The following is a 13,985-nucleotide window of genomic DNA, read 5'->3' as shown; positions in this document are numbered from 1 at the left end:
ATCCACCTTTGGTTTCCTCACAGAATTTCTCTTCATTAGTTCCTTCAACCCCCATCCTCCCCTCTCTATGCCACTTCCCACTTTATACCGGAGGAAAATGGTTGCATCCATGACAGCTACAGAAGCTCCATGACGCTCCTTATTGTCTCCCCACTTCCACTCTCTCTTGTCAGGCTTCTTCCTAATAACCAGAGGACTACACTGTGCGTTACATTTGATTAGCAGCTAAAAAAAAAAAAAAATAAGGTGGTTGTCAACGATGTGAAATAAGGAGCTTTTGAAGACAAGAATACAGCTGTTAATGAGCTGCCTTCTTTATTTCTGTCACTCTCAGAACTACTTTTTGGGGTTGATAGCAAAGGTTGATGTAAGTGTATAGTGTGGTGTAGTACTGCAGCACATCTTGCCTCACTTCTGGGCTAACCTCTGTTCTACTAGCTTCTGTGCAACCAAGTATTTTGCATATAAGAAACATAGAAAACATAATAATCTGTTTGTCTAGCTCTGCAATAATTTATTGCACATTAGGACTGAGCCGTAACTGTTTTAGGCACTGCTGGAGCAAGCCTGTCTGCAGGACAATAAATGTTCCAACTTTCAACAAAACAGTTATATTTTTAAACTTATATTGGGCTTTTTTTTTTACAGGCTGTCATTTAAATAAACTATTATTTTCTAATAGATGCCATGGATACTCCACAGCCAGTTAATTTGAACTTTTTGAGGCAGAAAGAATTTATTAGACCAATCAGAATTGCCAAGGTTGGGCTGAAACCCAAGAAAAAAAAAAAAGTACTGTGGTTCATGTCACTTAAACTTACCCAGAATTTAACCATCAGAAAACACCCATTTGCAATCCATTTTTGGAACAGTCAAATGTAAGGGCGGGAATGACATTTGCCAAATATCTATGTTGCAACACCATGACACCTGCTAACATTACAACATACTGTATAAACACCTCTCCAAAAATATACCTGCACATGTTTCTAAACATTTAGGAATACAAAAGGATGTCCCTGGGGTTACAGTATCTAGGGTGATTAATCCCTTCCCTCATTTGCTACCAGACTTGCTCTGTCTGTTCTTTTCTGTCAATTACGCTTTTTGCCTTTTTGTAGCGCGCAGGTGGCTGTCTGAGATAAACCTCAGACCTGCAGTACTTACTGAGCAGAGGCCCAGGAGAGTTGAGTCAAGTTGTATGTTCCCAGAGGATAAGGGCCATTTCACATCCTCAGAGGCCATCATTAGTGGAGTGCACAAGGGAAGGACTGAGTTGGCTGAAGTCAAATGGATTTATATGGGCATGATGACAGCTGAAAAGGGATCACTGCCTAATTGTCAGTGTTACGACAAGAATCTTCCCACTCCTAATTAATCTTGAATTGGCTGGGAAACTTTTTGTAATTGGTTTAGCTGTCAGTCACTGGTCAAGACAGATGGCCGAGGTGTGTTTGTCTCTTGTGCTGGAACTGATTAAATGTTGTGTGGAGATAGATGTGGTCTACAGTGTGTCAACTAAACAACTGCAGCTCCCTTGAGCCAGTGACTCTGTATGTAGATGTAGATGCTGAATGCTAACAGAATTATCAGTCATGTCTTTGTTAAAACAATGAGATGTGTAGGTGTGTGGATCCTAAGCATCAATATCTGGGTCGATCTGGGCATATTTTAATAGATCATATTTGCTAAAAATAAACCTGTTCAAATTCTGATCTTTTTTTTATTTGTTAAAGAATATCCCTTGTGCGTACTTGACTGGTGAATTCATTACAGAAAGCCTCCCACTTGTTTAACAGCTCTCTTCATCCTACGATTCAGTCCCTTGTAGCATCCTGGATGTGTTGCTGTTTATTGTTAATCTGCTGCACTGCCAATAAAATGTTGTAACTTGTAAATTCAGTTATCAAAAATTTGTCCTAGTGTCCTGTGTTGTCACTTTGTTGGCCATTTCAGGAATGACAACATTGGAGAAGTATGTCTAATGAACTGAGTGCGTCATTATATTTGGTTTTGTTCAGGCTGGATGTCTCATGTAAGGTGGAGCAGGTGGAAACTAGCTGCAGGTCATTTCATGGGTGCAGCTTACATAATTTCTCATCCTTACTCACACTTTGAACTGCTCTTATTCACTCAGAAATCATGATCGTTCTTTCTCCAGACGGGCTGCCCCTTCAGCTGAGTTTTCAGTGGACCGTACCCGTCACCTCATGTCCTTCTTGACCATGTTGGGGCCCAGTCCAGACTGGAATGTGGGTCTTTCTGCTGAGGACTTGTGCACCAAGGAGTGTGGCTGGGCCCAGAAAGTGGTCCAGGACCTGATCCCCTGGGATGCAGGCACTGACAGTGGTGTAACATATGAGGTCAGTAACAACAGTCAACCATTTTGATGTTGCATCAGTAATTTGCTCCCGAACATGCATACGCATATAAAGACAAAAAATCAGGAATGCTTCATGCTCTATTATTTTAAAATAGTTATAGATTTTAGACATTATTTTTCAGTTGCCATGAAATATTTTGTCAAACAGTCTTTTCAAATATATTAAACAAATCATTTAAAAATTAACCAGTAATCATTTTAGATAAAAGGATTGTGGAAAAAGGGAATTCTCTATCATAGTCGAGCAAAAACAACAGCAGTGTCCTTCATGTAATGAACATGTGACTCAACTCAGGTTACAACTCCACACTGCCATAGCAATCACAACCATTTGCGAACTGTTATTCCCTCCACCCTTTACCCCCTGGATAACCTTCCTCTTCACTCTCATCACCAGCTGAGTCTCCCCTTCACACTCGCATTTTGACCTTGTCATCACACCAACCTCTTCCTCTTCATCTGCCTGTCTGCCTACATTCACAATCACTCCCTCTTCAATCACCTCTTCACATACTGCCAGTCTGCAACAATTCAAGTGTCATCGCCCATCCAGTTCTCCTCTAACAGCCTTGAACATCTTCCCCTCCCGCCTTCACCCTGAGGTGCTGTCTGCTGCGTGCTCAGTGTCTCCAGTCAGCACTAATAGATTAGGCTGTGTGTGTGTGCATGTTGGACCAAACTCTACGACTACATGTGTGAAACCTTTGGCTGAACCCGCTGAACTGTGCTCTCTTGCTTGTTTTGGCTGGATTCAAGAATAATTTCACTTTTCCTCTTCTTCCTCTCTCCTTTTCTCTCTGTAAGCCACCCTCACACACACACGCACACACACACACACACACACACACAACACACACACACACACACACACACACACACACACACACACACACTCCTTTTTAAACCACGCCCGCCTTTGCTTACAGACATTTTGTGGCTCACATGTGATAAATCTGTAAACTGTATTGTAAGGGCAGCAGGAATATTGAGGGACTTTCAGTTTGCGCTCTGTTTAACTCTACTCTGACTACTGTGACTAGACTGACAGTGTCCCCTGTTGGGAGCCTGAAAAGAACTTTCAAAAATGTCAGTTCTTACAGTTTTTTTGTATTTTTTCATAACAAACAGCTTCAGCTTGCCAACTTTTGGACTCCATAATCCTTAACAACAACAGAAAGAAGTCACAGGATAAACCTGAAGTAATCTGCATAAACTGCAAGTGCAGAATGTCAACTGTGTACAGCAGGTTTTTCATGAGGCGAGTCGCAGACATGTTGCAGAGACGTAAGGCAAAGACACTGCATGAGGTGAAAGGGACGGGTGTTCTAAAAACAACGGGAAGTTGATTATTGTAGTTGGACCCATTGATTCGGCTGCAGCTGCAGCAGTGGCCATGATCTAGCTCATGAAAGGCAATTAAGGTACTTTGAAACCCTCAGTGCTTGACTACTGCGATTAGTGTCAAAATCATATTTCTTCTCGGATTCAAAACAGAGTCAGATCTGAACACACAGATATGATACACATCTTTGTGACTTAGACTTTCTTCCCTGACGCCATTGCAAATAAACCGTAAATCCGCTTAGAAAAAAGTTGCTCCTTATAACCTCAAAACCTGCCCGAGAATCATCCTGTTTTTAAGCTTTCTCGAGGATGAAACTAATCCAGTGACAGTTGTCTGTAACACCTGGGATACAGCACTCTGAATCTCAGGAAAATACTTTAATGCTCAGTTTGCCCATATACATGATTTTCAATAAAATTAAGAGATTCGCACAAGTTTCGCTCGGCTAGAATCTCAAAGATGTGGATGTTAAATGTTGCCGTATCTTTATTAAAATGACAACTTGCTCAAACTGCACAAACCATTTAACTGAGAATAAGGACAGAACACTCAAGTATCATGTTAAAGCTCTGAAAGAAACCCTCCATCCAAAAATACATTGTGGAGGACAGTGAAACTGTGGCTATTCTGTTGGTGGGGTGGGACTTTGGGCTCTCTGTTACAAAGTTGTTGTTGTTAAAGGCACAGGCCTGTAACAGAGTAATGAGAGCCATCCTTTGTGCCATTACTTTTACTGTATCTTTTAATTAGTGGCCAGTCATTACCCCTCTCTTCCCCTCTCTCTCACAAACACAAACAGTACCCTGTGTTTTTTCTGGGTGGCCGCAGTGGGAGGTGAAGGATGAGTTGGTCTTCTGCCTCCAGACAGCCTCTGGCGGTGGTGCTTCTATCAACCCCATGCTGGCAGACCTTTACTGTTGACTAATAAGAGCATCTCCCATATAAACTACAGCGCTCCTCCACAGCTGCTCTCTGACTTTGAAACTTGTCCTTTGTGTGACTTGTGCTTTGTGTAACTTTGAGTGACTTTGGGCTCATTATATTTGTGCAAATGTATTTTTCAAACGAATCTTGATCTCAGAGATCCACTGCTTGGTGGCCCATGTGCTTTTCTCTCATACATTGTCTTACTGTGTGCTTCTTATAGTCTCCCAACAAGCCCACGATGCCTCAGGACAAGATCCGCCCCCTGACCAGCCTGGATCATCCACAGGGCCCGTTTTATGATCCTGAGGGGGGCGCTATCACTCCTGTGGCCAGGGTGGTGGTGGAACGCATTGCAAGAAAGGTCAGTCTGTTTTTATATCAGTCAGCTCATCGTGCAAATACAAATTCTTGCTAGCTTTGATTGGATAATGATGATACTGCAGGCAATAACACTAAGGCAGCATATTTCATCAGATAAAAATAAATATTCAGACCATCATAACATGTTTGCAATTAATAACACTTATGTATCTTCTAACAAGACCTGATTATATGTATGTATTGTGCACATTATAGCACACTATCAACTGCTTCACGGCAAACAAAAAGAAAAGACCCTGAGTTGGGATTTTATGTTATAAAGTTTACAGTCACTGATTCCCTTGCGTTATTTGTATTTTGAGGTGATCTTCATCTTCTTTCATCTCAGCTCTGTGTCTCCTGTTTGTGCATTCTGGGTTTACACTCAGCCCTTATTGATTCTCTTCTACACTGATAAATAAGCCAAATTTGACTGACATCAAATTTGAACACATTAAAAGATGCCAGATCTTTTTACAATGTCACAAACCATTACTGTGAAGCAAAGATGGCTTCAGATTTTTCAAAGGCAGAAAGAGAGGGAGAGTGAGTCCTCTTCTTTAACACTCAGCAGGTGCGATGATGAGTTCAGTCCTCTTCATCAATAGAACAATTAGTGAAAAAAAATCCTTACCTTTGAGACTCTTGTTAACAATTCTTCTGTTCCAAATGAAACACAAATGAAATATAAGCTTGCTAAAATATAATTTATATTATCAAATGTCTCTTCATCAAAGTAGGCAAGATATAATTGCAAAAATTATAATTATCACTACTGCACTATCATCTCATAGCACAACAGAAGGGTAATATTTTGACTAATCACTACCAGTGTCAAAGATTACACATACCACAAATGTGATTTGATGCAGTTGCTAAAAGAAAATCACACAAAGCATTGAAAAACTAAAACATGTAAATTTAAATATTTATTGCAGGTATTAAAATTCAATGCAAACTTTTTCTAATAATAATTTGATGGGTGGTGAAAGACATTTCCTGGCAGCTCTGGCTGAAACCCAGGAGGGGATAAAAGGTTAGCAGTCCTTCAGTGGCATCTAGAGGCAGATGTGGGGAATTTAGTGGCTCTCATCCCCACAACACATTTTGTTTCTCATCTTTTACTTTCCAGAAACCCAAACAACAGACACACACACACACACACACACACACACACACACACACACACACACACACACACACACACACTCACTCGATTTACACTTTCAGATTCCATGGATATATATTCTTATGTGTGTGTCTACCAGTTTAGAGATTTTTTAAGTCTGTGCTGACATTCCATCTCCCTGTATAATGCCACTCTTTCTGATAGCTCTCAGAAGCAAATAAAAAAAGACCAAACAGAAACAATTGCAGAGTGGTGGAGCAGTGTAGCCACATCACTGTGTGTCTGTGTGTCCACAGGGCGAACAGTGCAACATTGTGCCGGACAATGTGGATGACATTGTAGCAGATATTGCCCAGGAGGAGAAAGAGGAAGGTCTGGATCCTCTTCCCATTTCTCTCTTTCTCTCCCTCTCTCTCTCTTATATATATTCAACATTAAAGTATAGTTAACAGTGATAGACTATTATAGTATCTTTATTCCCTTTGCCATCCTGCAGATGATACCCCTGAAACATGTATCTACTCCAATTGGTCTCCATGGTCCGCCTGCAGCTCAGCCACTTGCGAAAAGGGCAAACGGATGAGGCAGAGGATGCTGAAGGCCCAGTTGGACCTTAGTGTTCCCTGCCCACACACCCAGGATTTTGAGCCTTGCATGGGGCCTGGATGCAGTGATGAGGGTGAGTATCTGCCTAAAGACAGAAGGTCACTGTGTGAAAACAAAAACCTTTGTGGAGAATGACGTAAAAGACATCTGAAGTAATTAGTCTTCTAAAGGTTCGGCATCCACTTTAAAAGCTCCTTCAAGAGAATTGTTTTAATCTTTTTTATCATTTTTATTGAGGTGTTAGGGTTATTGCATCCATTAACGTGACAACCTAAAAAGCAAGGGCATGTTTTAAACCCAGCCTTTGTTGGGGTAGGGCCACCGATAATATTCAAGGTACCATTCTACTGCAGTAATTAAATCAGACCAGAACAGAGGCGAAGGAGAGCACTTTGTTTGTATGGCAGCCTTTTAAATTTTATGGCAAGTCAAGTTAAATTACATAAGGCCGTTAAATATGTTTTGTAAGATGTTAAGGGTAATTCACTCAGGAAACTATGCCTGCTGGTTGTTTATCTCCTATCTTTATGTCTCTATACAATCATATTTGCCACAGGCAGCATGTTGGGTGTACATGTAAGTGGGTCACTGTGACTCAAATATGGATGTTTTATAGTAATTATTTAACATAGATGATTTAATGTTGGAATGATTAATCCAAACTTGGTTGTGCATTAAGGTTGGATTTTCCTATCAGTGAAAGAAGCTCTTTATTGCCTGTTTAATGGCTGACAGATTGTGCTCATTGAGGTTAATTATTTGTCATGTTTTGCACCTTGAATGTTGATTATGCAAAAATATTAAACCCCTTGCATACTGCATATTATGATAAACTCTATTTATACAGCACTTTTTAAAATTAAGTGCCTTAAAGGGGAAACCGATTAAAACACTGGAGCACTAGAGTTAAATAAAATGAGGAAAATTAATAGTACTGAAAATTAAATGAATAAATATACCATAATAAAGTGAAATAAAAAAGGGAATAAAAAAAAAAGCAAGGTGTTTGAAACAGCCAAAATATTACACTGGCCACAGATTCAGCCTCACAGAATGTATTCGTCCCATTGCCAAATCCTGCTGCTCATTTATTCCAATTGCATGCATTGAGAAAGAAAACTCCTGCTTCCTGCTGTGGGTGACTGTAACACATGCACCTTCTTCACTGTGGCCTGGCAGACTGCCCTTACACATCAACACCACAAAAATAACATCTTGGCATAACTATGGATGTGTCTGTCTAATATGGGCTGTAATTACTGCATGGTTCATCTTATCTGATCTGTAAACACCCTCAAATTAAAGATGAAAGTTGGCATTTTATCTTCACTATCACAATTTCATTACAAATCAAGTGAGATGGAGTTCAGAGCCAACAAATAACATCACTGTCTTTGTGTTTACCAGTGACAGCTTTAGCTCTGTGCTCAAGCTCAGATTTCAGTGGACCATGTAACACCATGTGTTCATTAATGATTTTTATTAGTTACATGTCCAAATAATAACTGACTACTTTATTTTTACAGATTGTTTTTACCCTTATTTGACTTTTCACAGAGAGTGGCAGGGCATTTAGAAGACATAGGGGTAGGAGACATCGATAGTTAAGGGACAGCATGACTATTGTCTAATGCGCATCACAATCCAATCTGTAACAACAAGATGCACATTGATATGTAGTGCCATGTCATCACAAGTGTTCATCTTGTCAGTGTGTTCTGGCATTTCTGCAGAGATGGACAGTTGATTGGGTGTAGTGTGCACAGGCTGTGGATTACTGTCAGGAACAGTGTTTGGGTGAACTGATCTTTTAATACTCAAATTACTGCCATCTGTTGCTATCGGGTATTGGTGGACATTTTGCAATTACAACATAGATTTGAAAGATGCTAGTTGGCTGTGTGTAAATTACAGATTTAATGATAAGACAATCATGCAAATATAAGAGCAAATGGTTGTAAAAGCGATATAAGAGCATAGTTTGTTTCAAACATACAGATAATTATGCTGGTCTTACAAGAATAGTAGAATTTCACTGTGCTTTTGCCTAAATCTTTCATTTCCACCCCTGGACATAAAGCATGCATACAGCAACAAATTAATGAGCCCTGGTCATTGGATAAATTACGCAGAAGCAGGTTCTTGTATCACTATATAAATTAACCATACATGTTAAATCTGATGTAACCACATCATTAACTAATACTTGTTTTCTATGTAAAAAAAACAAAAAACAACAAGAAGTTTTTTCTGAAAAGAGAATCTGTATCGTTAGCTCAACTTGAATATTAATTCATTTGTGATTACACTATCATCATTCTTGCAGGTAGAGCTAAACAGAAAAGCAGAGGTGAGCTGGCAATGACAGCCATTAGAGATGCATGTGTTCTCCAATCTAAAATAACAGGCATAAATGAGAGTAGATAATCCCCTACATCTAAGAATTTCTCTTTTTTTCTCTTCCCTGTCTGTTCCCTACTTTTATGTTGACAAGAAAGAAAATCTGTTGATTTCTATGTTACAGAATAGGTACATTTTCATTAGTAAGATCCAAATTTTTACATTATTATTATTTACATAGCACCTTTTATGCAAGAGAAAATAACAATTAGAGAGACACCACAAACAACTTATACAATCCATGATGTATATATGTCGATACTGTCAAAAAGCAATTAACTTTAACTTATCATTAACTTTAAATCTAGTAAAGTAATGCAGGCAGCAGAATGGCAGTGTTTTAGTGAGATTTTCTGTCCTTAGAGATCTAGAGGTAAACTGTTTGTCTCTCACTTTTTGGTACAGTGAGCAGTAGAGAGAGGGCTCTGCTGTTCCACCAGGGACTCATCAGTGGGCCCATGAATAGATTTAAAGCATGAATAATCCCTACATCTCAGGTCTTAGATGTCTTTTTTTTATTTTTGTATTTTTAGAAATGACTGTGTTGCTTTATTTACATTCCTTATGTGCAACTGGTGCAACTGGAAAGTTAGATCAGAGTCAACCATATGCATGAAAGCACCCAAATTTCTTTTAATTTGCTAAGATAGTGCTGTTAATTTTAAGGACAGTTTCTTTCCTTGTGCTCCTAGACCAAAAGCTATATCCCCTGTTTTCAATTTACTTACCACAGCTTTATTGAGCAGAACTTGCACTTGAGTATCATTACTTTACCTCTTGCTTTCCTGCTCAAATGTTTGTAAAGGTAAAATAAAAAGCAGAGGTCCATATAGTGGCAGTAACCAGAAACCAATACCATAGAAAAGCAATTGTCTCAGCCAATGAGGTGTCGTTAAATGCATCTACTTTTGTTTTGTTCGAGAACAATTAATGTCTTCAGTGAAATTTGGTTAAACACAATGTAGTCCATTCCAGTACGGTTGTATAATTAAAAGTTATAGGTAACTTGATTTAGAATTGCATTTCTTCCCTATCTGTATACTGTATGTATGGTAAGAATACATGTGATGTACGGTACAAAGGATTTAAAGTTTCAGAAAAAATAAATAACGACTAAAAATCACCACTGATTTTTCTCACAGGAGTCCAGTAAGATGCTAATAACGTCAGTGACAGCTGCAGAAAAAACAAAGTCTTGTGTTTTAGATTGCTGTGGCAATACCCAACATGGCGCACACTGTAAAGGTAACAGAGGAGTCTCACAGCCATTGACTGTTTATGAGCCCTCAAGAAACAGAAGCGTAAACGGTGCAGTGCAGCTTCACTAAGTTCAACCCTTTAAGAAACCAAATGGAAAATTAGTGTGTGTACAAATTCATGATTGTAAGTGTCCTGTGCCTTTAAGTCACTTTGTCAATAATCAAAATCACAAACAAACCTCTCTTGAAGCTTGCTGACATCTTTCTCCTTTGGCGTTTGACTCTTTAGATGCTTCCACCTGTATGATGTCAGAGTGGATCACCTGGTCTCCATGTAGTTTGTCCTGCGGGATGGGCACACGCTCCCGGGAGCGTTACGTTAAGCAGTTCCCTGATGATGGCTCAGTTTGCACCCTGCCAACAGAGGAGACTGAAAACTGTGTGGTCAATGAGGAATGCTGTAGGTTTCACTTTTTCATTAAGCTTGACAAACCTCTACATTGACACAGTTCATACTATAGATCTACCCTGACTTCTGTCTTTGGTCTTAGCTCCCAGCAGTTGCCTGGTTACAGAGTGGGGGGAATGGGATGTCTGCAGTGCCACTTGTGGTCTTGGCATGAAGAGGAGAGAACGCATGGTGAAGATGCCTCCTGCAGATGGCTCCATTTGTGGGGCAGAGGTGCTAGAAGTGGAGAAGTGCATGATGCCAGAATGTCGTGAGTAGCAGCATTTTCAGGACAACAACTATCCTGACACCTCCTACACATTAAATCTGGAGAAAGTTGTCCCATTAAGCACCTGGGGCAAAAGTGAGTGGTAGCCTAACTGATGAGACAATCTTACAAGTGGTACACCTGAAGCAATTGTCTGAATTTGAAACCTGGTCTGAGCCATTTCTATATGTGTAGCACATATATGACAACATACATTCCATCATATTGTCTGTTATTCGCTGGATGTATTTGTTTCTGAGAGATGTCCTGTTGTCCTGTTGTACAGACACAATTCCCTGCATGCTGAGTCCATGGTCTGAATGGAGCGACTGCAGTGTGACGTGCGGCAAAGGTCTGAGGACACGACAGCGCATGCTCAAGTCCCCCGTGGAGCTGGGAGAGTGTACAGAAGAGTTAGAACAGGTGGAGAAGTGCATGCTACCAGAATGTCGTAAGTAGTAATCATCCCTATCTACACACCTGCATACTGTACATGTTTGCACATATGTAATTTATGGAAAGTAATGATAGTTTCATCTTTGTTATGCAGTCTGGTGTCTTGATGCAGACACTGTATACACACAGGGCAGGGAAAGGAAGTAAACAACCTCTATCCTATGTAGCAGATTGACAGTAATTTAGAGCTTGCTGGTGTATATGAGAGATAACAGAGTAATTCATGTGCTGTATTTACATTGTAGCTGGAATTTTAAAGTTCCAGTTTTAAATGAGAGGCCTAACATTAGGAAGGGTGAAAAAGAAATCATTAAAATCATTAAAATAATCACAAATCCTGAGGTTAGTTAGAGCTAAAAGACGTAATTAAGATTTGTTTAAGCTCTGCTACATATTTTCTCCTCCTCACAAGATTAACTTTAAATGACCTGCTCAGTACATATTTTGGTTACAATTCCTTAAAAAAACAAGCTCATGGGATCTGTGTTTTTTCATTTAAAATAATGTAGTATTACTGGCTTTTTAAATTTTCAAACTCAGATACCAGTATTGACTTCAAAAAATAATAATAATGAATAAATACCTGTACTGGTATGGATATCCTTATCATTCAATTCATGAAGCAGAGGCATATTTTTAATATGTGTTGGCATCGTTATCCCACTATCTTGAGATAAATGATACTTGATAACATCAAGAGGCAGAAGAAGCTGTTGCCAAACCATGACCCTGCCTGGAGAAACACAGTCTCTCATACTGTATCTTCTGTGTCCTCCAAAAGGGCTTTAAGTTGTACCTATATACTGGATTTTTTTTTCATGTCAGTGCTTTTGAGTTTGCAGCAGTGGTGAGGATGCTACATTAGAACCACGTGGTTATGTGAAAACAAATCTCACCCTCTGGCAAACCAGAAGAGCATCCTCTGTGGTGCCTCTGTATAATTTAAGATAAAACGCACTATATTCCCTTGACATGGATTCATATATAATGCATGACATACAGTAAACAGGACACTGCGTCAAGAAATTACAAAGTCTGATTCATCAAGGCTGTGTCATCTGCATCATTAATATACCTTACTTTATCCACTGTCTTTCCTCCTATCTCATACGTTACAACCCTGTGTCACAACTTCCTCTGAACCCCTTATTTTTCTTTCCAATTCTCCCTCCTTAGCCATAGACTGCATCATGTCAGAGTGGACCGAGTGGTCAGAGTGCAATAAGTCCTGTGGGAAGGGTCATACGATCCGGACACGCATGGTGAAGCTGGAGCCTCAGTTTGGAGGAGACCCCTGTCCTGAAACCATCCAGAGGAAGAAATGTAAGATTAGGAAATGCAACCGAGGACAAGCCAACAGTGATGAGAAGAAACGACGCAAGGAGCAGCGCGAAAAGAGGAGGAGCAAACAGGGCAGAGCTGAGGTCGCCTCCGAGCACCCAGGTTAGTGAGAACTAAAACACCACACAGTTGACTAAAAAAAAAATTAATAAGAGACGCACGCATTATTCTGACTGTCTCTCTTCCTTTTTCCTGATATCTATCTTTAGGGTGTAAAATGAGACCATGGTCGAGTTGGACAGAATGTACCAAGCTGTGTGGTGGAGGTATTCAAGAACGGCTCATGACAGTGAAGCAAAGGTTTAAGACTGCCCAGCTGTCCAGCTGCAAGGACAGGAAGGAGATCAGGGCTTGTAATGTGCACCCCTGCTAGAAAGTAGTAGTGGAACGGGGTTGATGTGGACGGGAGGGTGGGGGGATGGGGGGTTCAGGGCTGGGAACAGGACAGGTCATGGCACACTGTTGCACAATGATCCAATGCACTCTGTTTAGGGCTGAAATGGCACATACTTGAATCTGTGTTGGTTAAACCCAGAGCTCAGATCAGTTGTCGTCAAGAGAAGACAAATTTAAAGATCTCTCTGGAAAATCTGGATTTAAACCAGGCAGATTCCTCTGTGCTTTCAAACTAGCTCTGATACACATATGACTCTTTTGCAAGATTACTGTAAACTTGTTGTGGTATAATATATCTTGAAAAATATAATTATGAAATATAAATTGATTTAATAATAAGATAAAGAACTGTTATATCTTGTGGTATCCTTAGGTAATACAGTATATTCCAGACCTTAAAGCACAGGTGCCCAGCCATTCCAATGTTTTATATGCCTTCAATTGTTCAATTGTTTTTAGGACACAAAATGCCCAGACTTTTTACCCAGCTATATTGTTGTACATGTAGATTCACCATGATTGAGATCTATATGATTTGGAGCATTATTAGAAGATTTTGTTATTTTTTGCTGTGGAATTTTTTGATAAGAATGTGTCCCAAGATTGTTACCAAAGTCTTGTGTAGATGTTTTCTAGATGTCTTCCCTTCCATTTCTTTATCTCTGTTCCTCTAACATATTAATATTTTGGAATAATATCACCTTTACAATAAAAGTAAATGTGACAA

The 13,985-nt window shown here is 39.7% G+C and overlaps 1 protein-coding gene across 2 annotated transcripts in view; it reads left to right on the top strand.

Moving 5' to 3' along the window:
• The window catches only part of spon1a (spondin 1a), a 65,807-nt gene extending 52,544 nt beyond the window's left edge, over window positions 1-13,263 (top strand). Inside the window, exons 8-16 of one of the 2 annotated variants that reach the window (XM_056383208.1) lie at window positions 2,138-2,363; window positions 4,876-5,016; window positions 6,441-6,516; window positions 6,641-6,823; window positions 10,639-10,809; window positions 10,901-11,068; window positions 11,352-11,516; window positions 12,698-12,964; window positions 13,072-13,263. In XM_056383208.1, the coding sequence (XP_056239183.1) occupies window positions 2,138-2,363; window positions 4,876-5,016; window positions 6,441-6,516; window positions 6,641-6,823; window positions 10,639-10,809; window positions 10,901-11,068; window positions 11,352-11,516; window positions 12,698-12,964; window positions 13,072-13,235 (1,561 nt within the window). In that variant the 3' untranslated portion in view covers window positions 13,236-13,263. The remainder of the gene's footprint in view (window positions 1-2,137; window positions 2,364-4,875; window positions 5,017-6,440; window positions 6,517-6,640; window positions 6,824-10,638; window positions 10,810-10,900; window positions 11,069-11,351; window positions 11,517-12,697; window positions 12,965-13,071) is intronic. The other variant, XM_056383214.1, reaches the window with a different exon arrangement.
• Window positions 13,264-13,985: the final 722 nt, after the last annotated feature.

This window comes from Seriola aureovittata, chromosome 1 (assembly GCF_021018895.1).
Source record: "Seriola aureovittata isolate HTS-2021-v1 ecotype China chromosome 1, ASM2101889v1, whole genome shotgun sequence".
NCBI lineage: Eukaryota > Metazoa > Chordata > Actinopteri > Carangiformes > Carangidae > Seriola > Seriola aureovittata.
Note: the sequence above shows the minus strand (reverse complement) of the source record. Positions and strands in the feature narration are given on the sequence as shown.